Source organism: Bos javanicus, chromosome 15, assembly GCF_032452875.1.
Source record: "Bos javanicus breed banteng chromosome 15, ARS-OSU_banteng_1.0, whole genome shotgun sequence".
Lineage (NCBI taxonomy): Eukaryota > Metazoa > Chordata > Mammalia > Artiodactyla > Bovidae > Bos > Bos javanicus.
Genome location: NC_083882.1, coordinates 20,326,326 through 20,350,936, shown reverse-complemented (window position 1 = coordinate 20,350,936; position 24,611 = coordinate 20,326,326). Strand labels below are relative to the sequence as shown.

The 24,611-nt window shown below is 37.2% G+C and overlaps 1 protein-coding gene across 2 annotated transcripts in view; it reads left to right on the top strand.

Annotated features, from left to right (window-relative positions):
* Positions 1-24,611, top strand: part of RDX (radixin) — a 106,792-nt gene that overhangs the window by 54,468 nt on the left and 27,713 nt on the right. For both annotated transcript variants that reach the window (XM_061440237.1, XM_061440238.1), the window contains 3 exons: positions 1,718-1,848; positions 16,868-17,028; positions 19,090-19,182. In XM_061440237.1, coding sequence (XP_061296221.1) covers positions 1,718-1,848; positions 16,868-17,028; positions 19,090-19,182 — 385 coding nt within the window. The remainder of the gene's footprint in view (positions 1-1,717; positions 1,849-16,867; positions 17,029-19,089; positions 19,183-24,611) is intronic.

The window sequence follows — 24,611 nt, the reverse complement described above, 5'->3', positions numbered from 1 at the left end:
CTAAAGCAGAAATAGATGTTTTTCTGGAATGCTTTTCCTTTTTCCATGATCCAGCGGATGTTGGCAATGTGATCTCTGGTTCCTCTGCCTTTTCTAAAACCAGCTTGAACATCAGGAAGTTCACGGTTCACGTATTGCTGAAGCCTGGCTTGGAGAATTTTGAGCATTACTTTACTAGCATGTGAGATTAGTGCAACTGTGTAGTAGTTTGAGCATTCTTTGGCATTGCCTTTCTTTGGGATTGGAATGAAAACTGACCTTTTCCAGTCCTGTGGCCACTGCTGAGTTTTCCAAATTTGCTGGCCTATTGAGTGCAGCACTTTCACAGCATCATCTTTCAGGATTTGAAATAGCTCAACTGGAATGCCATCACCTCCACTAGCTTTGTTCGTAGTGATGCTTTCTAAGGCCCACTTGACTTCACATTCCAGGATATCTGGCTCTAGATGAGTGATCACACCATCGTGATTATCTGGGTCGTGAAGATGTTTATTGTACAGTTCTTCTGTGTATTCTTGCCACCTCTTCTTAATATTTTCTGTTTCTGTTAGATCCATACCATTTCTGTCCTTTATTGAGCCCATCTTTGCATGAAATGTCCCCTTGGAATCTCTAATTTTCTTGAAGAGTTCTCTAGTCTTTCCCATTCTGTTGTTTTCCTCTATTTCTTTGCATTGATCGCTGAGGAAGGCTTTCTTATCTCTTGCTATTCTTTGGAACTCTGCATTCAGATGTTTATATCTTTTCTTTTCTCCTTTGCTTTTTGCTTCTCTTCTTTTCACAGCTATTTGTAAGGCCTCCCCAGACAGCCATTTTGCTGTTTTGCATTTCTTTTCTATGGGAATGGTCTTGATCCCTGTCTCCTGTACAGTGTCACGAACTCATTCCATTAGATGCATACTATTATTCTAAGGAATTTGTCAAAGGAGATAAAACTGATTTGTCATCTTGTATCCAAGTTTAAGTTGATACTATGTTAGGAATTAAACTTGTGTTAATTGATAATGATTGAAATATTTTGCCCCTCCATGTTAATTTGCTTTTTAAAATGAAACGGCCTGTGCACTCCCTTCAAACCTTTGCTGGTTCTGCCAGTGGGTGGTTCCTGGTAATCTAAAGAAGGCATGTTCTTGGGTATGGCAACTGTGCAGTTAACTTGTTTTGTGCTCACATATAATTAATTGTCAGGAGTTGTTTTTATTTATTTATTTCTGACATTTCATTTATTTATTTTTTTGGATTGAAATCAAAGCAAAATGTTCATATTTTAATGTTTATGTTTCCATAGAGAATACTCATTTTTCCAGACCTAACTTTATGGTCTCAGAGTGGGAGCAGAGGCCATCCATATGGTCTTGAGTCTCTTTATCTCTTTGTAATGTATCCTCAGAGACAACAAAACTTTAAGTTCTTTTCAGTTCAAGAAGCATGTCTGGGTTCTTTCAGCGTCAAGATTCCAGCTAGTCACTTAATTCAGTGACTATAGTTTTTGTGACCTTACAATAAAAGATATATTTTAATCCAATGTATGTATATGTAACAGTGTTGTAGTCCTATATTCTTAACCATATGACTTTTGAATGCATCTAAATATAATGAATACTTAAAATATTGATATGCTGTCATTTCTTCTTAGTTGATTTACAGTTAGTACTTAGGTTTCATGTATATATTTTCATATAGTAATTTCTAACAACACAGTGTAATTCCTTTTAAGGGCTCAATTAGAGAATGAAAAGAAGAAAAGAGAAATAGCGGAAAAGGAAAAGGAAAGAATAGAACGTGAAAAGGAAGAGCTTATGGAACGTCTGAGGCAAATTGAAGAACAGACAATGAAGGCCCAGAAAGGTAAAAGTTTCTTTTTGATACTGGATTCAAAATTGTTGCTCTGTCATCAGATAGTATAGTATTTCTTAATACTATTAAATCTTATTTGTCTTTTTTAAAATATATTTTTTAATTGTAGGTAAATTGCTCTACAATGCCATACAGCTACACGAATCAGCCATAACTGTACATACGTTCCCTCTGTCTTTAACCTCCCTCCCCTCCCACTACCGCACCCCTCTAGGTCATCACAGAGCACCAGGTTGAGCTCCCTGTCTTCTCTAGCGGCTTCCCACAAGCTGCTTATTTGACACATGATGGTGTATGTATCAATGCTGCTTTCTCTATCCGTCCCACCCTCTCTTTCCCCCACTGTGTCCACAAGTCCATTCTCTACATCCGTGTCTCCATTCCTTCCCTGCAAATAGGTTCATCTGTACCATTCTTCTAGATTCTACATATAATGCAAATTATTATGCCATGTTTGGTTTCCTCTTTCTGACTCAATTCATTCTGTATAACAGGCTTTAGGCCCATCCACATCACTACAACTGACTCAAATTTGTTCCTTTTTACGGATGACTGATACTCTTTTGTTTTTATGTACCACAGCTTGTTTATCCATTTATCGGCTCATGAACATCTAGGTTACTTCCATCTCTTATATAGACCTCAGTTCGGTTCAGTTCAGTTGCTCAGTCATGTCTGACTCTTTGTGACTCCATGAACCGCAGTATGCCAGGCCTGCCTGTCCATCACCGAACTCCCGGAGTCCACCCAAAACCATGTCCATTGAGTCGGTGATGCCATCCAACCATCTCATCCTCTGTCGTCCCTTTCTCCTCCTGCCCTCAATCTTTCCCAGCATCAGGGTCTTTTCACATGAGTCAGCTCTTTGCATCATGTGGCCAAAGTATTGGAGTTTCAGCTTCAACATCAGTCCTTCCAGTGAACACTCAGGACTGATCTCCTTTAGGATGGACTGATTGGATCTCCTTGCAGTCCAAGGGACTCTCAAGAGCCTTTTCCAACACCACAGTTCAAAGAAAAGCATCAGTTCTTTGGCGCTCAGCTTCCTTTATAGTCCAACTCTCACATCTAGACAGACCTTTGTTGACAGAGTAATGTCTCTGCTTTTTAATATGCTGTCTAGGTTTGTCATAACTTTCCTTCCAAGGAGCAAGCGTCTTTTAATTTCATGGCTGCAATCACCATCTGCAGTGATTTTGGAGCCCAGAAAAATAAAGTCAGCCACTGTTTCTACTGTTTCCCCATGTATTTGCCATGAAATGATGGGACCAGATGCCATGATCTTAGTTTCTGAATGTTGAGCTTTAAGCCAACTTTTTCACTCTCCTCTTTCACTTTCATCAACAGGCTCTTTAGTTCCTCTTCATTTTCTGCGATAAGGGTGGTGTGATCTGCATATCTGAGGTTATTGATATTTCTCCTGGCAATCTTGGTGCCAGCTTGTGCTTCCTCCAGTCCAGCGTTTCTCATGATGTACTCTGCATATAAATTAAACAAGCAGGGTGACAATATACAGCCTTGACATACTCCTTTTCCTATCTGGAACCAGTCTGTTGTTCCATGTCCAGTTCTAACTGTTGCTTCCTGACCTGCATACAGGTTTCTCAATAGGCAGGTCAGGTGGTCTGATATTCTCATCTCTTGAAGAATTTTCCATGGTTTATTGTGATCCACACAGTCAAAGGCTTTGGCATAGTCACTAAAGCAGAAATAGATGTTTTTCTGGAACTCTCTTGTTTTTTCGAGGATCTAGCAGATGAGCACTTTGATCTCTGGTTCCTCTGCCTTTTCTAAAACCAGCTTGAACATCAGGAAGTTCACGGTTCACGTATTGCTGAAGCCTGGCTTGGAGAATTTTGAGCATTACTTTACTAGTGTGTGAGATGAGTGCAATTGTGCGATAGTTTGAGCATTCTTTAGCATTGCCTTTCTTTGGGATTGGACTGAAGACTGACCTTTCCCAGTCCTGTGGCCACTGCTAAGTTTTCCAAATTTTCTGGCCTATTGAGCACAGCACTTTCACAGCATCATCTTTCAGGATTTGAATATATATAGACCTAATTCTATTTAATTGCCAATTTAATACTTAGTGGAATTAAATCATAAACATTTTTAAGGCACATTCATGTATCCAGTGCTCATATATTTGTTTTTCATTTACTTAAGTACTCAAATATTTTTATATGTACTTTTATTATTGTAAATTACAAATGACTATATGTGTTAATTTTTTCCTTTGGACTCTCCAGGGTTCCCTACACAGAAATACATTTTCAATGCTTTCTGGCATTTAAGCAAAATCTTTTTATGGATATTTAAGTACTTTAAGGCATCTAGGTAATTTAAGGTGTTTTAAGCTATTGTGACTTTTTAAACTCTTCTAGAACTCAGTCTCTAGTTTCATTATATTAAAAAATACACAACACGTAGCCATGTTTTGTTAGTTTTTGATAACATGTTTGGAAGAACCTACTTCCTAGACAGTGGGTAACCAAAATGTTAGATTATATTAATGTTTTATTATTTTAATATTGTTTTATTTGGCTATGTCAGGTCTTAGCTGTGACAATGCAGGATCTTCACTTTGTCATGTGGAATCTTTTTTTGTCGTACATAGACTCTGTAGTTGTGTTACATGGCATGTGGGATCTTAGTTCCCCAACCAGGGATTGAACTAGAATTCCTTGAGTTGCAATTCAGATTCTTAACCACTGGACCACCAGGGAAGTCCCAACTACAATGTATATTTAGAAGGGCTACATTTATATTTAGCAAATGTGGTTTATATAAAGTAACTTTAGACAAAAAAGATAATGAGCAAAACAAAATGCTGTGTTCCTTCTTAAGAATTAGTACTTGCTTTCCTGATGACTAGTAGAATCAGACATTCAGTTCTGTTGAAATAGCTGTTACTTTTATTTAAGGTTTATTTTTGCTCCTTGTATCAGCTGGTGGTGGGATGATGCTCTTGAGCAGTGGGTAGAATAATTTGCCCAGATGGATAACTAGAGGAGGAAGTCACAAAGATTGTTATAAATGCACAGATTGATCATCCCAATTGTAAGATGATTGGAAATAATATTTCTAAGAGAAGAAATAGATTTTACAAAGCCCTGGGTCTTACTCTTGACTCATGAGGAACCTTCTCAGAGCTGTAAGAGACCTAGAAACTGTTTAGTTTGAAACCCTGAGATAGTAAAGAGACTTGTTTGCAGGCCGTAGCACAAGGGTAAAACTAGTTTCCTGAATTCCAGCTTGATACTGTTTATACCACTCTTGGGCTTCCCTGGTGGCTCAGCTGGTAAAGAATCCTCCTGCAATGTGGGAGACCTGGGTTCGCTCTCTGGGTTGGGAAGATCCCCTGGAGAAGAGAATGGCTACCCACTCCAGTATTCTGGCCTGAAGAAGTCCATGGGGTCACAAAGAGTTGGACATGACTGTGCGAGTTTCACACACACTACCACTCTAGGTGGTTTTTCATCAATTAAAGCAAGATATTCACGATGTGCCAACTTTGTGCTGAATTTTAAACAGACAGATACATAGCATTCATGGGAGTGAATCCTGTGTGCTTGACAGAAATGAGATGGATACATAAAAATTTTAATAAAGTTAGATAACATGTGCTAAGTGCTATGTGAAGAGTGTAAACAATATTTATATTAGAGGAAAAATCTTGGGAAAAAAAGCTAGAATGTACTAAAGTGTTTTTTATAAAAGGAAAGTTTAAAGAAATTTATAATACTGCTTTGATTTTGAAGAGAAGATTGAAGGATAGCAGCTTTTCATTTATATAATAACTTTTCTGAGAGAATAGCTATTAAATCTTTCAATCATTTATTTAGATGTTTGATAAAAATATTACTGATTTACGTACAGACAAGTACTTAAGTAAGTGAACACTAAAGAATATAAGGAAGATAGAACACAAGAAAAAATATAGAGCATCCTTGTTAAGACAGTTTCAAATCAGTCATCTTAAGGCGAAGGACATCCAGTTTTGCTTGTTTCCTCTTTTTTTTTCTAATAATAAAGCTTTTCCAGGCTGTCCTAAACTCTGCATCAGTTGTCTTGTAATTTATGCTAAATTCTCATTCAAATGATAAGTAGCTCCAACCATTTCTAAATCGTGATATTCAGTAGATAAACCAGTAATTTTTTGTTTGAAAAGAAACATATTTCATTATTGTTATTTTCTTAAAAATTTGATATTGATGGTATTATTTGAAATTTGAAATGTCACAAATAATTAAACAGAATCATGCTAACAGTTTGCATTGCCATATTCATTATTGTTAAGTTATTTAGCTTCCTTTGTCATTCTTTTAACTATTTTTAAGATAACATTGGTGACTGTATTTGAGATATGACAGCCAAACTTGAATTTAGTTTCTGTTCTAAAAAAATACATTTCAAAATGAATTTCCACCTTCACAAAAACAAACCATAGGAAAGAGTTTGGGGTATAGTGATTTCATTCTGGATACTTGTTATCATAATGACCCATATGACCATGATAGTGTCATCAGTTACCTGGAGCCAAAGTGTGAAGTCCAGTCATCCTTGAGTGTGAAGTCATGTGAGCCTTAGGAAGCATCACTACGAACAAAGCTAGTGGAGGTGATGAAATTCCAGCTGAGCTATTTCAGATCCTAAAAAATGATGCTGTTAAAGTGCTGTACTCAATAGGCCAGCAAATTTGGAAAACTCAGCAGTGGCCACAAGGACTGGAAAAGGTCAGTTTTCATTCCAGTCCAAAAGAAAGGCAGTGCCAAAGAATGTTCATACTACCACACAATTGCACCACTCATTTCACCCGCTAGCAAAGTAATGCTCAAAATTCTCCAAGCTAGGCTTCAGCAGTATGTGAACTGAGAAATTCCAGATGTTCAAGCTAGATTTAGAAAAGGCAGAGGAACCAGAGATCAAATTGCCAACATCCATTGGATCATTGAAAAAGCAAGAGAATTCCAGAAAAACATCTACTTCATTGACTATGCTAAAGCCTTTGACTGTGTGGATCACAACAAACTGTGGAAAATACTTCAAGAGATGGGAATACCAGACCACCTTACCTGCCTCCTGAGAAACCTGTATGCAGGTCAAGAAGCAACAGTTAGAACCAGACTTGGAACCACAGACTAGTTCCAAATTGGGAAAGGAGTACATCAAGGCTGTATGTTGTCACCCTGCTTACTTAACTTACACGCAGAGTATATCATGCGAAATGCTGGGCTGGATGAAGCACAAGCTGGAATCAAGATTGCCTGGAGAAATAGCAATAACCTCAGATACACAGATGACACCACCCTTATGGGAGAAAGTGAAGTGGAGCTAAAGAGTCTCTTGATGAAGTTGAAAGAGGAGGGTGAAAAAGCTGACTGAAGACTCAACATTCAGAAAACGAAGATCATGGCATCTTGGTCCCATCACTTCATGTTAAGTAGATGGGTAAACAATGGAAACAGTGACAAACTATTTTCTTGGGCTTCAAAATCACTGCAGGTGGTGACTGCAGCCATGAAATTAAAAGATGCTTGCTCCTTGGAAGAAAAGCTCTGACAAATCTAGACAGCATATTAAAAAACAGATTACTTTGCAGACAAAGGTCGGTCTAGTCAAAGCTGTGGGTTTTCCAGTAGTCATGTGTGCATGTGAGAGTTGGACAGTAAAGAAGGCTGAGTGCCAAATAATTGATGCTTTTAAACTTTGGTGTTGAAGAAGACTCTTGAGAGTCCCTTGGACTGCAGGGATACCCAACCAGTCCATCCTAAAGGAAATCAGTCCTCAATATTCATTGGAAGGACTGATGCCGAAGCTGACATTCCAATACTTGGCCACCTGATGCAAAGAGCCGACTCATTAGAGAAGAGCCTGATGCTGGGAAAGATTGAGGGCAGGAGGAGAAGGGGACGACAGAGATGGTTGGATGGCATCATTGACTCAATGAACATGAGTTTGAACAAGGTCTAGGAGTTGGTGATGGACAGAGAAGCCTGCAGGGCTACAGTTCATGGGGTTGCAAAGAGTTGGACACGATTGAGCTATTGAGTAGCAAATCAATAGCTTGTTAAGCACCCAGTACTGTTCTAGGCCGTTTTCTGGCTGTTGGGGATATAGTATTGAACATGTAAGATCCCTACACTTGTGTAGCTTACAGTTTATTGAGGAAAGACAGAGTAATAAATATAACAGATACTAAAAATCATTTTATGCAGTTGTAAGTGCTGTGAAGGAGATAAACAGGGTAATGTGATAAAAGTAATAATTGTGAGCAGGAGGGGGTTTATGTATACATTGTTTACAAATAGAAGTCAAGCTTTAATTCAGATATTAATTTACAATATGACCATAAGCGAGTCACTTTTAGCCTCTAGATCTCCTTAGGTTCCTAACTTCTAAAATGAAAGTAAATAATCTAGTTTACTGACGTTTTTATATAGTTACGGTAAAGATTTTTTGTTGAAATTTTTTCGTAGGTATAATAATGTGCATACCTCTTAGATGTAAGGCTCAGTGAATTTTTATAAAATGAATTTATTTTTGTAACTGCCCAAAACAAGATAGAGAACATTACCTGCCCTCAGGGAACCCCCTCGTGTGTCTCTTCCCAGTTTTTCATTCCAAATGTGAGATATCTTTCTGATTTGTATCATCATAAAGTTTAGTCTTTTTTTTTCTAGTAGCTTTGTTGAGATACAATTTACATACCACACAGCCATTTGAAGTGTACGATGTGATAGCTTTTAGTATTATTCACAGGAGTTACGCAGCTGTCACCAAGGTTTTAGAACAATTTCATCACCCCTAAAAGAAGTCCTATAACTGTTAGCATTTACTCCCATTTATTCCCATTTCTCCCTGCTTCCCCACCCCCCATACCTGGGCAGTTACTAATTTAATTTTTTTATCGCTATAGACTTTGCTGTCCTGGACATTTCACATAAATGCAGTCATGCAAATCATGGTCTGTTGTGACTTGTGCTAAGCATAATGTTTGCAAGTTTCATCCTGTTTTCGCATCTTTGAAGGACTTTATTGCTGAATAATATTTTATGCATATGATGCTACATTTTACTTTTTCATCAGTTTTTGAACTTGTGGGTTGTTTCTACCCTTTGACTGTTGTGTTTGCTGTAAACATTTGCGTACAAGTTACTGTGTATCCATACGTGTTCACTTCTTTTTGCTGTAAGCCTGAGAGTGGAATTGCTGGGTCATGTGTTTAACTTTTTGAGGACTTCCCCATCTGATTTCTAAGACAACTGTTTGCCATTAACATTCCTACCAGCAAGACATGTGTTCCCCACATCCTCACCAGCACTTGACGGTGTTTGTCTTTTGGATTATAGTCATTATAAATGGCAACTACGTGCTGTCTCATTGTGGTTTTGATTTGCATTTTCCTAATGGCTAATGATGTTGAGCATGTTTCCATATCCTTATTGGCCCTTTGTATCTCTTTGGAAAAAATGTATTTTCAAATTTTCTCTGCAGTTTTCAATCAAGTCTTTCTGTTGTTGAGGTATAAGACTTTTTAAAAATTTGTATGTAAATCTCATATATCACATATATAATATGCAAGTATTTTCTCCTGTGGGTAATCTTTTCACTTTGTTGATGGTATTCCTTGGTTTTAAATTTGGATAAAGTCCAATTTATTATTTATTTTGGGCTTTATTACTTGAGTTTTTGGCACAGTGTCTTAGAATCATCTTGCCTGTGTTTGAACTACATAGAAATTCACGTGTACTTATTTTTGGCTTCTTTTTGCTCAGACTTATGCAGATAGCTGTAGTTTTTTTTTTTACATTATTGTATAATATTCGACTGCACATATTTACCTGTTTATCCATTCTACTGGTGCTAGACATTGGGGATATTTCCTGTTTGAAGCTATTATAAAATCAGGCTGCTATGACCATTCTTGAAAATAGTAGTTGGTATACTTGTCCACTAATTTGTTGAATATACACAACTGGAATTGTGAGTGGAATTGCAGGATCACAGCTGTACAGAGCTATTGTAGATACTGCCATCAGTTTCCCAAAGTGGTTGTATCAATTTTCATTCCTCCCAGTGCTCTACATCTTCATCATTACATCCACCACTCATTATTGTCATGATTTCTTTTTTGTTTGTTTAGCCGTTCTAGTGAATACAGTTAGTACAGTGCATTCCTTGATGACTGATGACTTTGAGCACCTTAACAAATCATAGCTCTCTCTGAAGTGCCTTTTCACTTGTTTTGCCCATTCAAGAAAAACATTGAATTTTCTTCTTTTTCCTATTGATCTATTGATCCTATTGATCATGTAAAGGAAATCTTTACATGTATTATTAAAAAAAAAAAATCTCTCCATGGTATACCTTTTTACTCTCTTAATGGTTGGTGTCTTTTAATGAAAAGACAGTCAACTTTAAGCTCTGTTTATCACTCTTTTTCCTTATGATTATGAATGTGTTATTCTTTACTACCTTCTAGAAACTTTGTTTTACCTTTCACATTTCGGTCCATAGTCCATATATGTGATTTTTATAAGGGTCAAGGTTTATTTTTTACCCATATGTATTTCTAACTGACCCAGATCCATTTATTGCTAAGACTTTGTACCGTACATAGCATCACCTTTGTCACAAATCCAGAAGTCTCTGTGTATGAATCTATTGCTAGACGTTGTCCCACCTACTGCTGCCTGCCTGCCAAGTCGCTTCAGTTGTGTCCGACTCTGTGCGACCCCATGGACTGCAGCCTACCAGGCTTCTCCATCCCTGGGATTCTCCAGGCAAGAACACTGGAGTGGGTTGCCATTTCCTTCTCCAGTGCATTACAGTGGAAAGTGAAAGTGAAGTCACTCAGTCATGTCTAACTCTTAGCGACCCTGTGGACTGCAGCCTACCAGGCTCCTCCGTCCATGGGATTTTCCGGGCAACAGTACTGGAGTGGGGTGCCAGTGCCTTCTCCCTTGTTCCACCTACTAGTTTGCCTATTGAATTGCCAGTGCCACAGAGTTCATTTACTAGTTGTATCTAAAAAGATTTTTAATTGATGTGTCTCATAAATAAGTCATAGGTATACAATAAAATGGTAGGAAGCATGTTTCAAGGACAAGGTGACTCTTGGGCTGCCATGTTACTTTATCTTTTATCTTTAATCTTTTATGGTATTAGTTGTTAATGGTTATATGTTATATACTTTTATAATCCTGAAGTTGAGAAATGGAAAATATTAATTACTTGAAAAACTTATTAGAGAGCCATTTAATTTATAAGAAGACATCTAATGTTTACAGAAGAGTTTAATATCTGCCAAGACTAGGCTCTTCCATTTAAGTCAACAATCTGAATATACTGCTATTTCACAGAATAGACCCTCTCCTCTCATAGTATTGTGAGGTGATGCACTTCCTGGTTCATTCCTAGGTTGGTAGTTTTCTCTTTGCTATATTAACTATTCCTTTCCTCCAATCTTCTGTGACTTTCTATTCTAGTTATTCACAATACTTTTTTGAAGAGAGAGCTCCTGGAGGAGATATTCTGGAAATGGAAACTCCAGGAGAGGAAGATCAGCTGTTGAAATGTTTTTGCTGCAAACTTCTGTGGGTTGAGGATGTGATAACAGTTTTTGAATGTGATGAAAGCTCCATAACTCTGATTTATCTTCTAAGTTGGCACTTATAATCATGCTTTTCTGTTAAGTTCTCCACCACTGCCCGTGTGTGTGTGTATGTATGTACATTTTTTTTTTTCTTTCAGATTTTCTTCCTTTAATGTTTCATTTTCAGCCACAGGAGGAGCTTAACACACTCTTCACATTTACAGTTCTGCTATTTGTTTGGTGGTTATAAATGTTTTATCTTTTTTGAGATGGAGCTTCTTTTTCTCCTTTAATGCATGATTCTAGTGTGTGGCTCACTGTTTTGCTAAAATAAAATTAGCAGTGTGTTTGGTCTCTGTCAAAGAGCTGAGCGTTTAGCTGGTTGTCTTTATGAAGCGATTGTAGATGGTGAGCCTAAAGGTAAAGGTGGTACGGAGTTTCTAGAAGGTAGTAAAGGAAAGACTGTGTTCATAGTCATAAGAAAAAGAGTGGTAAATTGAACTTTTATAGTTACAAATGGGACTCTGGGCCTTGCAGAGGGTTTTTTTGACTTCTGAAAATCCATTTCTGCATTATTGCCAGTGTTTGTCTGGCTTTTGATTTTTTCCTCATGCTTTGCTTTTTTCCCAGGTTCTCCTAGATGAACAGTATCAGTCATAGTTCTTTTAATGACCTTGCTTGTTAACTCCAATGTCTGGCTAATTTATGGGTCTATTCTGTAGTCTGTTTTCCCTTTTCGGTGTGGAGGAGGGGATTTTAAAGGACCTCATTTGGTCCTGTCTGGTATGCCTGGTAGTTTTGATTAGCTGCACGACACTGTATGTGAAAAAGTTATAGAGACTTTAGACGGTGTTATTTTCCTTCAGGGATGGTGGGGGTGGGGGCGGGTGGTGTCACTCAGTTGTGTCTGACACTTTGCAACCCCATGGACCATAGCCCATCAGGCTCCTCCATGGGATTCTCCAGGCAAGAATACTGAAGTGGGTTGCCATTCCCTTTTCCAGGGGATCTTCTCAACCCAGGGATTGAACCCAGGTCTCCTGCACTGCTGGCATATTCTTTACCATCTGAGCCACCAAGAAAGGCCTACATTTTCTTTTAGGGAGGATTTAATTTTCTTTTGACAGAAAGAATATGTGCAGATCACCTTGATGGAGTTGTGCTGGGTTTCAGGCTTTGTTAAGGTTGGTCTCTTTCTAGTTTTCCTTTTCTGCTAGTCTGTAGCCATTTGGGGGTGTCATCTGAAAGACTTGAGTATTTACCAGGACAGTTATCTTATCTTAAAGGGCCTTGAATCCAGCCTTTGATTCCCAAACTGCAAGAGGGTGTTAATCTCTTAGATCAGCTCTTTGCACTCTTAGAGCTACTTTTTACTTGTTTCTGTAGTATTTGAGCCCATATGTGTACATTTTAGGAGTTGGCAAATATCTTGAGGGGAAATAACACACAGATTTTGAGACTTTTCTATTTATTTCTTTTCAGGATCTTGTCCTTTCAAGTCTTGGATGCTTTTGCAGCTCCAGAGTCTAGATCTCTGTTTTCTCAGCTTGATAGAATATTGCAGGCTCTGCTTTTATTCCACTCTGCTAGGACTATTATATACCATTTTTTGTATATAAAATAAGCAAGTATACATGATATACACACAAAGATATGCTTTCTCTCCACTTGTTTCTTAAACAAATTGCACCTTGCTGTTTTCAATTAATGTAATCTTGAAAGTCCATATGTATTCAAAGATATCTTCCTTCCTTTTTTACAATAACACAATACTTCATTGCTTAGATGTAGTACAGATACTTTAAAATTGCTTTTTCAGTAAGTAATTTATGATCATATTCTTTTTCTGTGATTTCTAAGAATTTTAATAATAGGACTTTTATTTGCTTTTGTTTTAGAATATCAATAGTATTAGTTCTTTCTCCAGTGTAAAAATGAACTGTTGCCCTAGACTGGAAAGAGGAGGAAAAAAAAAAACCTATACTCCTTCTGAGATTTTTTTTTATTAGTATATTTTTTACTTATAACTGTTGCAATTTTATAGTTTCCAATCTTTGCCCTTGGGGTAACATTAGAGATCATTTGGCTTGTAAAGTCTTAGACTTGTCAAAATCAAGTGGTACTTGTATTCAAACCTGATTAAGAAGGAAAAACTTTCACAAATTTTATTAGCTTGAACTTAGAATAACTTTCCTGATCTACTCCTAATTTAACTTCCATAACCATCTGCATCAGTATGCTGTGTACTATTAGTGAGAGAAACAATTTATTCTGGAAACTTTCCCCCTTCATCCTGAAAGAGCTGAGATTCTAAAAGAAGCCAGATTCCTTGGCTTGCCACTTGACAGATCCTCAAAAATTGTAGGGTCTAGATTTTTATGACCCAGATGGGTAAAAACATTGATGTTATTCACTTTTCTTATCTAATCCTTCTCCTCAAGCGCCTCTAACTTGATCCAAGGTCTGGAGGGATGTTTGTTTCATAGAAATACTCTCTTCTTTTTTTTGGCTGTGCCACATGGCCAGCGGGATCCTAGTTCCCTCCACCAGGGCTTGAACCTGGGGCCACGGCAGTGAAAGCACTGAGGCCTAGCCATTGGACTGCCAGGGAACTCCTAAAATATTCTGTTCATGGGTTCACAAACTCCTTCTGTAAAGGGTTGGGTAGTAAATATTTCAGGGTTTGCAGGCCACGTGATCTGTTACAGCTTTCAGTTCTAACACTGCAGCACGAAAGCAGTCATATACAATACTTAAATGAGAGAGGGTGTGAGTTCTAGTAAAACTTTATTTACAAAAATAAGATATTGGGTTGGGTTTGATCAGTGAATCATAGTTTACAAATTATAGTTCACTGGAGGGAAAAGCAGGAGGATCTTTGTTGGCATTTCAAAATCTTACTTTCTAGAAGAGGCTAGAGTAGATTTGAAGTTTTCAGTTAATTTCTCAATGTTTAAAAAATTAGACTTCTGTGTAATTCTTAATATACAACAAAGCAATCACTGCTTTATCTTCTGTTCCTCAAATTAATACTACAAAAAAAAAAACTGATAGAAAACAAAGAATATCGGGAAATATTTATTTTGAAAGTTAACTTTGTAACCCAGACTTATTTTTCTTTATTGTATCATAGTATAGAAAGAATTTCTATTACGAGAGAAAGCTTTGTTTTCATTTGTAAACTTTTCTAATTATTTGTTTGCTTTTTTAGAAGAAGGATAAAGTCCTGAACTTTGTGAGGTTTATTTTATATGTCAATCAACCAGATAGAATATTATAATAAGAGTTAGAGGGGTTAGCTAGCTCTGATGTCTAAGTTTTAGAAGACAAATACTAAAATGAATTAATTCTAGAATTTAGCTTCAGTAACGTCCTTCGTTACATACATTTCATCTTTATAGCCAAATAGCCACATAGAATTTTTCACTGTATCTAGAGTTTAAAGTCATTTTTCTTCCCAATCTTATCCTCCCAAGTCTTAACTGTAGTTACTTAAATTAGTTCTGACCAAAAACAGCAAAGTTAAGAACAGTAAGGTGATTTGTACGTGACAGTTAGATTTCAAACCTTTTGACATATAGATTTTTAGGTTTTCCTCTTTTGTGAAGTATACAGAATGGGAGAGTCATCCTTCGTAGGACATTGCACCCATCTTCATAGACGACATCCTCTTGTCTTCTGTCACAGATGTCCTTGCTACTTACTGCAGATTGTCAGAATAATAGTAGTTCTTAAAATTAGTACTTTCAAATTGATTTAAACTCATTTGGCTTTATGCTAGTAATATTTTCCTTTCTCAGCTCATTAGAATAAGAGAATTAACTTTATGATCTGTATACTTAAGGATTAAAATTCATCTCATTCATCACCAAATAACTAGTTTTCTTATCTTCCTGCTTGAGGAATGGATGTGTACTGATAATTCAAAATTTTCAGTAATTCATACAATCCACATCAGAATTTCTATTTGAGTCAGTAAGTATTGTTTTCAGTCTTAATGTCTTGGGTTTACTTATCTAATACTTAGTTTAGATAAGTAAAAATTTCCACAAGTTTTAAAGTGTGCTACTTTATAGATTTTTTAAATAGATAGCAGTTTGTTTGGTCAAAACTTTGGAGAGGGAACTTCCTTGTTGGTCCAGTGGTAAAGAATCTGCCTTCCAATGCAGGGGACAGGGGTTCGATTCCTGGTCAGGGAACTAAGATCCCACATGCCCCGAGGCAGCTAAACCTGGGCGCCACAGCTAGAGAGCCTGAGCACCGCAACTCCTGAGCCCAAGTCCTGTAGAGCTCCTGTGCTGCAACTCGAGTAAGCCCACACGCCACGAGAACCCAGCATAAATGAAATAAAAACTTTAAAACGAGTGATATATATTTTCTCAAAAAAGTTTGGCGAGGGTATTTGTTTTTTGAATTTTCATTGAATTGTAATTGATTTACAATGTTGTGTTAGTTTTAAGTGTACTGCAAAGTGAATCAGTTACACATATATCCCCTCTTTTTTTTTAAAGATTCTTTTAACATATAGTCCATTACACAGTATTGAATTGAGTACCCTGTGCTATACAGTAAGTCCTTATTTATGTTTTACATATAATAGTGTGTATATGTCAGTCCCAATACCTCCCCCCACCCCCATCCCCTGCTAACCATAAGTTTGTTTTCTGTATCTGTGACTTGACTTCTGTTTTGTAAATATGTTCATTTGTACCCTTTTGTTTAGATTCCACATATAAGCAATATCATATGATACTTGTTTTTCTCTGACTCACTTCACTCAGTCTGACAATCTCTGGTCCATCCATATTGCTGCAAGTGGTATTCTTTTGTTCTTTTTATGGCTGAGTAATATTTCATTGTATATATATATATACCACATCTTCTCTATCCATTCCTTTGTCTGTGGACATTTAGCTTGCTTCCATGTCTTGGCTGTTGTAAATAGTGCTGCAGCAAACATTGGGGTGCATATATATTTTTAAATTATGGTTTTCTCTTGGTATATGCCCAGGAGTGGGATTTTGGGGTCATATGATAGTTCTATTTTTAGTTTTTTGAGGAACTTCCATACTGTTCTCCATAGTAGCTGTACCAGTTTTTACATTCCCACTAACAGTGTAGGAGGGTTCTCATTTGGAGAGAATATTTTTAAAAAATAAAGGATATGTTTCTAGAGTTAGGATAGAAACCTGAGTTATAAAGAATTTTCATTTCTTTGCATTTTTGGAGTGTAAATAGAGTTTTAAAATGTATTAGGCCTTTTTCAAGTTAAAAACAAGGTATATGTTCATTTAAAGATGTGCTAATTTTTAAAAACTTTACAGCTTATATTCCTTGCTACTGTTTCAGCTTCTTTTCATAATGAGAAAATTAGAATTAATCATTGTTTTGGGGGATACATATATTTGACAGAACTGGAAGAACAGACTCGAAAAGCTCTAGAATTGGACCAGGAACGAAAACGAGCAAAAGAAGAGGCAGAAAGGCTTGAAAAGGAGCGTCAAGCTGCTGAAGAGGCCAAGTCTGCTCTAGCGAAACAGGCTGCCGACCAGATGAAGAATCAGGAGCAGCTGGTAAGGGAACCTGGGTTCTATTAGGGAAAAAGAAAAATTTAGGCAAAAGTATGGATAAAATCAGTCCCACAATTTGAGACTATATATTCTCTGAACACAAATGCATCGTTCCATACTCAGTAGCTCAGTCATGTCCAGCTCTTTGCAACCCTTTGGACTATAACCTGCCAGGCTCCTCTGTCCATGGGATTCTCCAGGCAAGAATACTGGAGTGGGTTGCCATCTCCTCCTCCAAGGGATCTTCCCGACTCAGGGATCGAACTGGCACATCTCCCGTGTCTCCTGCATGGCAGGTGGACTCCTTCACCACTGAGCCACCTGGGAAGCCCTCTGAACACAAAGGTGTTGGTTAAACGTGTTTTCAGCTCTCCTCACTATGGTATGTGTGCACTCACTGCAAAGACATAGCTTTGTGAAAGTGAAAGTCATTCAGTTGTGTCTGACTCTTTGTCTCATGGACTATCCAGTCCATGGGATTCTCCAGGCCAGAATACTGGAGTGGGAAGCTGTTCCTTTTTCCAGGGAATCTTCCCAGCCCCGGGATTGAACCCAGATCTCCTTCATTGCAGGTAGATTCTTCACCAGCTGAGCCACCAGGGAGGCTGAAACATGAACTCCTAAAATACATTCACATACCTTTTTTTTTATACATATAATTTAAATTTATTTATTTTAATTGGAGGCTAATTACTCTACAATATTATATTGGTTTTGCCATACATCAAAATGAATCCGCCACAGGTGTACACGTGTTCCCCATCCTGAACCCCCCTCCCACCTCCCTCCCTGTACTATTATTTGAATGTATTTTAAAGCAGTAAGTAGAATAACAAAGAAACATGAAAACCATGAAATAAATGAACCATTTTCTGTATTCAGACAGAGGAATGAATACCTGTCATCATAAAGGTAGTACCAGTGTAAAAATAGACAGTTTGGAGGTTGCAGTATTTATTTACTGTATTAAATAAATGATCAATATTGGGCAGCCACTGCTAGAAGTGTCTTGTACCCAAAATCAACAGTAAAAATTTTGTTTGCCAATGAGGACTAATAAGAAAATAAGTTCAGATAATGGAAACTGAAAAAAAAAAAAAGAGAAAACTTCTGTAAAATTAGGTATATTATACTTTCTTTAAAGCAAACCTAAGATCCAAGTAACTTAATGACAGAGTTTGGAAATGAGTCTAAACTGTTTATTTCTTCTTTTAAAAAGAAACCTAGAAATAAAACCATAAAAGATACATAGAGCTTGTAGCTAACAAAGGATTCTGATCCACTTTGATTTTGTATAAGCTACTGGCATGTTTTGCTGTAGATAAACTGCCATTATGTATATTCTAAATTTTATAAGATAATCATAAGTTAATTATAAGATGGGTCATGACTGGATTTCTTTGTGTGTATTTACTGGACCTGCAAATGATGAGTATGCATGAAAGCCAGAAGAATTGGGATTTAAGTATTGGTTTAGGCATTTCCTTGCTCTGTGTCTTTGGGTCTTTCTGAGCCTCAGATCCCTCCCTTTGAAAAATGGAGTAAAACCACCTAATAGGGTGTCACGTGAGATTATTTGACAAAGTGCCATAAAAAGCATTATGTAAACAGTTTTTTCTTTTTTTTCCTTCTGTAAGCATTAGCAAATACTTTATTGATGAAAGTTAAAAAGTAGCTCCTAGGTTCTTGCTATGAAAACAGGAGTAACTTTGTGTATATAGAATAATAAAAAAAAGTCTCACTTTGTCTCCTTATGAGCTTATAATACAAATAAGATTTTTATGATCTGAAAGAAATAGTTCCTTTTTTTTTAAACAGAAGGCTCTATGATAAACACATAAAAAGAGTCCATGTTGGAATTCCCTGGCAATCCAGTGGTTAGGACTTTGCACTTTCACTGCAGGGGGCATGGGTTCTGTCCTTGGTGGGGAAACTAAAATCTTAAAAGCCACACGACGTGGCCCAAAAAGAAAAAACAGTTCATGTATATTAAAGCGTTTTTGACTTAAATTATTGAAACCCTATTATATTTTTTAGTATTGGCAATTGTTTCATTTATTTTAGGCAGCAGAACTTGCCGAATTCACTGCCAAGATTGCACTTCTAGAGGAAGCCAAGAAGAAAAAGGAAGAGGAGGCTACTGAGTGGCAACACAAAGTAATCATTTGTTCATCACTATCATTTACCAAACACCTATTTTGTACCCAGCATATGCTGAATTTATAGAGATTAAGATACAGTCATGATTTAGATGGGAAGAGATACCACTGTATGAATGTGTACATATTGTAGTTTAATATTAATCTAGTGATAAGAGCTAATCAGTACGTTGGGAACACAGAAGTGTTAGTTTCTTTAGGAATGAGGCAGGTGTTGGGGACACCCACCCTTAAAAATTTAAGCTAGCTGTTGAATGACATTCAATTTGGGAGTAGAAAAGATGGGGACTGAAGAGATAGTCATTCCAGATTGTAGGAATTGAATGAGCATAGGAAGAATCTTATTTCAGGAACTTTGAGAGTTGAGGCTAGAAAGTTAGAGAAGTCATTAAGCTGTGAAAGGCTTTAAGTAAACACCCTGCTCAAAAGAAGGATGTTGGGAAGTATCTGTAGACTTTGGGCTTTGAAGATTTCAAAACACGTTTGTAACATGATGAAGCATGATTTTATAAAAACAGCTTAGCAATCAGAATGATGGATGGATTAGGATAGTGGACAGGATTACTTATGAGCTAATGACTCACTAAGGATGTGGCATTGAGAAAAGAGAGGGACAGGAATTGTTGAAGGACATTTTTTCATAGACTCAAAGGGGCATGGCAACCAAATGATTGGCTCTAAAGTTGAATTAGAAGAATGTAATCAAAACGATACTAAGATTCCAGAGTTCCTAAGTACGTGAAACTACTGTTGTCTGAAATGGCAAAAAAGTGAAAAATTAGGCTTTACTTGGAAGGGTGGGGAATATAAGAGGAGAATTTAATTCAGACTTTAAACTTTTAAATGAAACTATAATAATAATTTTTTACACTCAAAGGTATATAGTTCTGTGACTTTGCTACAACAACATGTACTTGTTAGCTAAAATGGTTTTCTTTCACTTTAAATTTTCTTTGTAGCACTTTGGATTTCATAGGGGAGTTTTTTATATTAGAGTTATGTATATATGTACATGTTGTTTAGTTGCTAAGTCGTGTCTGACTCTTCTGTGACCCCATGGATGGTAGCCCTCGAGGCTTCTCTGTCCATGGGATTTCCCAGGCAAGAATACTGGAGTGGGTTGCTGTTTCCTTCTTTAGGGGATTTTCCAGACACAGGGATCGAACTCGCATCTCCTGCATTGGCAGGCAATGTGGGAAGCCCATATATGTACATAGAGCTCCACAGAAGTGAAAGCACTGTTAACTTATATGTTAACACTTCTCTTATTAGAATTGTATCCCTCTTAGGAATGATTTATGAACTTCAGGGACACACAAACTTATAAAAATAATGTATCACAGAAACACATCCTGTGAATTATAGAAATCAGAAAATGCACGTAAAAGAAAAATCACATTCCCACAAACTAGGATCAGTATTTTAACATCACGGTGCCTATCCTTCCAGGATCTTTTCCTATGTGCATATGTGTGCTGTTGTTGTCATTCAGTCATTGAGTTGTGCCCCGATGCTTTGCAACCCCATGGACTGCAGTGTGCTGGGCTCCTCTCCCCTCCCCTATCTCCAGGAATTTGTTTCAGTTCATGTCCATTGAGTTGGTGATGCTATCTAACTGTCTCATCCTGCGCTGCCCCCTTCTCCTCCTGCCCTCGGTCTTTCCCAGCATCATGGCCTTTCCAATGAGTTGGCTATTCCCATCAGGTGCCCAGAGTATTGGAAATTCAGCATCAGTCCTTGCAATGAATATTCAGGTTTGATCTCCTTGCTGGACTTGCAAGAGTCTTCTCCTGCACTACAATTTGAAAGCATCAGTTCTAAAGTTCTCAACCTTTTTTATGGTTCAACTCTCACATCCGTACATGACTACTGGAAAAATCAGAACTGACTACACAGACCTTTGTTGACAAAGTGATATCTCTGTTTTTTAATACGCTGTCTAGGTTTCTCATAGCTGTCCTTCCAGAAAGCTAAATGTCTTAATTTCATGGCTGCAGTCACCATCCCCAGAGATTTTGGAGCCCAAGAAAATAAAATCTGTCTCTGCTTACACTTTTTCACCTTCTGTTTGCCATGAAGTGATGGAACTGGATGCCATGATCTTAGTTTCTTGAATGTTGAGTTTTAAACCAGCTTTTTCACTCTCCTCTCTCACCCTCATTATGAGGCTCTTTAGTTCCTCTTCACTTTCTGCCATTATAGTGGTGTCATCTGCATATCTGCGGTTGTTGATATTTCTCTGGCAGTCTTGATTCCAGCTTGTGATTCATCCAGCCTGGCATTTCACATGATATGTGCTACATACAAGATAAAATAAGCAGGGTGACAGTATACGGCCTTGTTGTACTCCTTTCCCAATTTTGAACCAGTCCGTTTTTCTACATCTGGTTCTAACTGTTGCTGCTTGTCCTGTGTACAGGTTTCTCAGGAAACAAGTAAGGTGGTCTGGTATTCCCATCTCTAAGGATTTTTCAGTTATGATCCACAATCAAAGGCTTTAGCATAGTCAATGAAACAGAAGTTGATATTTTTCTGGAATTCTCTTGCTTTCTCCATGATCCAATTAACGTTGGCAATTTGATCTCTAGTTCCTCTGCCTTTTTGAAACCCAGCTTATACATCGGGAAGTTCTTGGTTCATGTACTGCTGAAGCTAGCTTGAGGGATTTTGAGCGTTACTTTGCTAGCATGTGTAATGAGTGCAGTTGTGTGGTAGTTTATACATTCTTTGGCATTGCCCTTCTTTGGGATTGTAGTGAAAACTGACTTTTTCCAGTCCTGTGGCCACTGCTGAGTTTTCCAAATTTGCTGACATTTTGAGTGCATGTATGTGTATACATATACATTGGTATCGCTGAAGAATTGATGCTTTTGAACTCTGATGCTTTTGCACTGTCATGCTGAAGAAGACTCTTGAGAATCCCTTAGACTGCAAGGAGATCAAGCCAGTCAATCTTAAGGAAATCAACCCTGAATATTCATTGGAAGGACTGATGCTGAAGCTGAAGCTCCAGTATTTTGGCTACCTGATGAGAAGAGCCAACTCATTGGAAAAGACCCAGAATGCATGGAAAGATTAGAGGCAGGAGAAAAGGGTGACAGAGGATGAGATGGTTGGATGGTATCACCGATGCAATGGACATGAACTTGGGCAAACTCTGGGAGATAGTGAGGGACAGGGAAACCTGGTATGCTGCAGCCCATGGAGTCACAAAGAGTTGTACACAACTTGGTGACTGAACAACAACAATCATTTGTATGTCCAGAGTGAGCTCATGCTGTACATACTGTTCCATTTTAGTCAGTTTTCATCTCATCTCAGACTATATTCAAAAGTTTTTCATTTAGATATAATTGACATATAATGTATTTTCAGGTGTATAATATGGTTCGGTATTTGTATCTGTTGTGAAATGATCATCATGGTAAGTCTTGTTAACATCCATCATCATATAGCTACATAAATTTTCATCTTGTAATGTAAACTTTTAAGATTTGCTTTCTTAGCAACTTTGAAATACAGAATATATTATTAACTATAGTCCGTGTTAGTCCATATAATGCTCTCTCTATATATATCCCCATGACTCATTTATTTTATACATGGGAGTTTGTACTTTTTAATTCCCTTCTCCCATTCCTCTTCAACTTTTGTTTCTGGTAACCATTGATCTGTTCTCTGTATCCATAAGCTCAGTTTTTTTGTTTGTTTGTTTTTTGATTTTTTAGATTCCACATATAAGTGAGATCATGTGGTAATTTGCTTTTCTCTGTCTGACTTATATTACTTGGCATAATACCCTCAAGGTCCATCTGTGTTGTTGCAAATGGCAATATTTTCCTTTTTTATAACTGAATAATATTCCACTGTATATGTGTACTGGATGGAAATCCAGTATCTTAAGATTTTAGAAATCCAAAATCTTAATATTTGAATATATTATATTTATATTTATATTTGCATTGTATGGGGACTTCTCTGGTGGCTCAGCAATAAAGAATCCGCCCTCAATGCAGGAGACTCTGGTTCAGTCCCTGGGTCAGGAAGATCCCCTGGAGAAGGAAATGGCAACCCACTCCAGTAATTCTTGCGTGGACACTCCTACAGACAGAGGAGTCTTGTAAGCTACAGTCCATGGGATTGCAAAGAGCCAGACATGACTTAGTGATGAAAGAACAACAATACAATATACGTATACTGCCTTTTCATTATCTCTTTACCTACTGATGGACACTTAGGTTTTTTCCGTATCTTGGCTGTTGTGTAAATAATGCTGCAGTGAACATATTGGGGGGATGTATATATCTTTTCGAGTTAGCGTTTTCTTCCTCTGGATAAATACTCAGAAGTAGAATAGCTGGATTATATATAGTAGTTCTGTTTTTAAATTTTTTAAGAGATCTTCGTACTCTTTTCCACAGTGGCTACACCAGTTCACATTCCCAGTGAAGGTGAACAAGTGTTCCCTTTTTTCCACATCCTTACCAACACTTGTTATTTCTTGTCTTTTTGATAGTAGCCATTCTTACAGGTATGATGTGTTATCTCATTCTGGTTTTGATTTGCATTTCCCTGATGATTAATGATGTTGAATATCTTTCCGTGTGCCTGTTGGCCATCTCTGTCTTCTTTAGAAAAAATGTCTATTCGTATCATTTACTCATTAAAAAAAAATACTATTAGGGTTGTTGTTGTTTTTGTTGAGCTGTATGAATTCTTCACATATTTTGGGTATTAACACCTTATCAGAACTATAATTCACATGTATTTTCTCCTGTTTTGTATCTTGCCTTTTCATATTCTTGATATGTATGTGTGTGTGTATATATATATATTGGTTTGCAAAGCCTTTTGGTTTAAAGTTGTCCCACATGTTTGTTTTTGTTTGTATTGCTTTTGCTTTTGGTGTCAAATCCAAAAATTTATCACCAAGACCTATATCAAGGCGCTTACTGTCTATATTTTTTTGAAAAGTTTTATGATTTCAGGTCCTATGTTCAAGTCTTTTGATCCATGTTGGGTTGATTTTTCTCTGTGGTGTGTACAGTAGGCGTCCAGTTTCATCCTTTTGCACGTGGCTGTCTAGTTTCCCTTCCCCAATCTATATTCTTGGCTGCTTTGTTGTAAGTTAACCATATATGCGTGAGTATATTTCTGGGCACACAGTATTCAGAATTGACCCAAAAAGTCTATTATAGCTAATTTGCCAAGCCAGTGTCCAGAGTAGGATTTTGCATTGCTTCTGTTTGATCAGTCTCTTTTAGTAGGACAGTTCTTTTTGTGATACTGATTTATTAAAAGGATCTGCATTATCCCTACTTCTGTATTTTTCTTGTTTCCTTATGATGTCATTCAGCTTGTCTTTTTTCCTTCGGTATTCTTGTAAGCTGAAAGATAAATCTAAAAGCTTAAAGGATTCAAATTAAA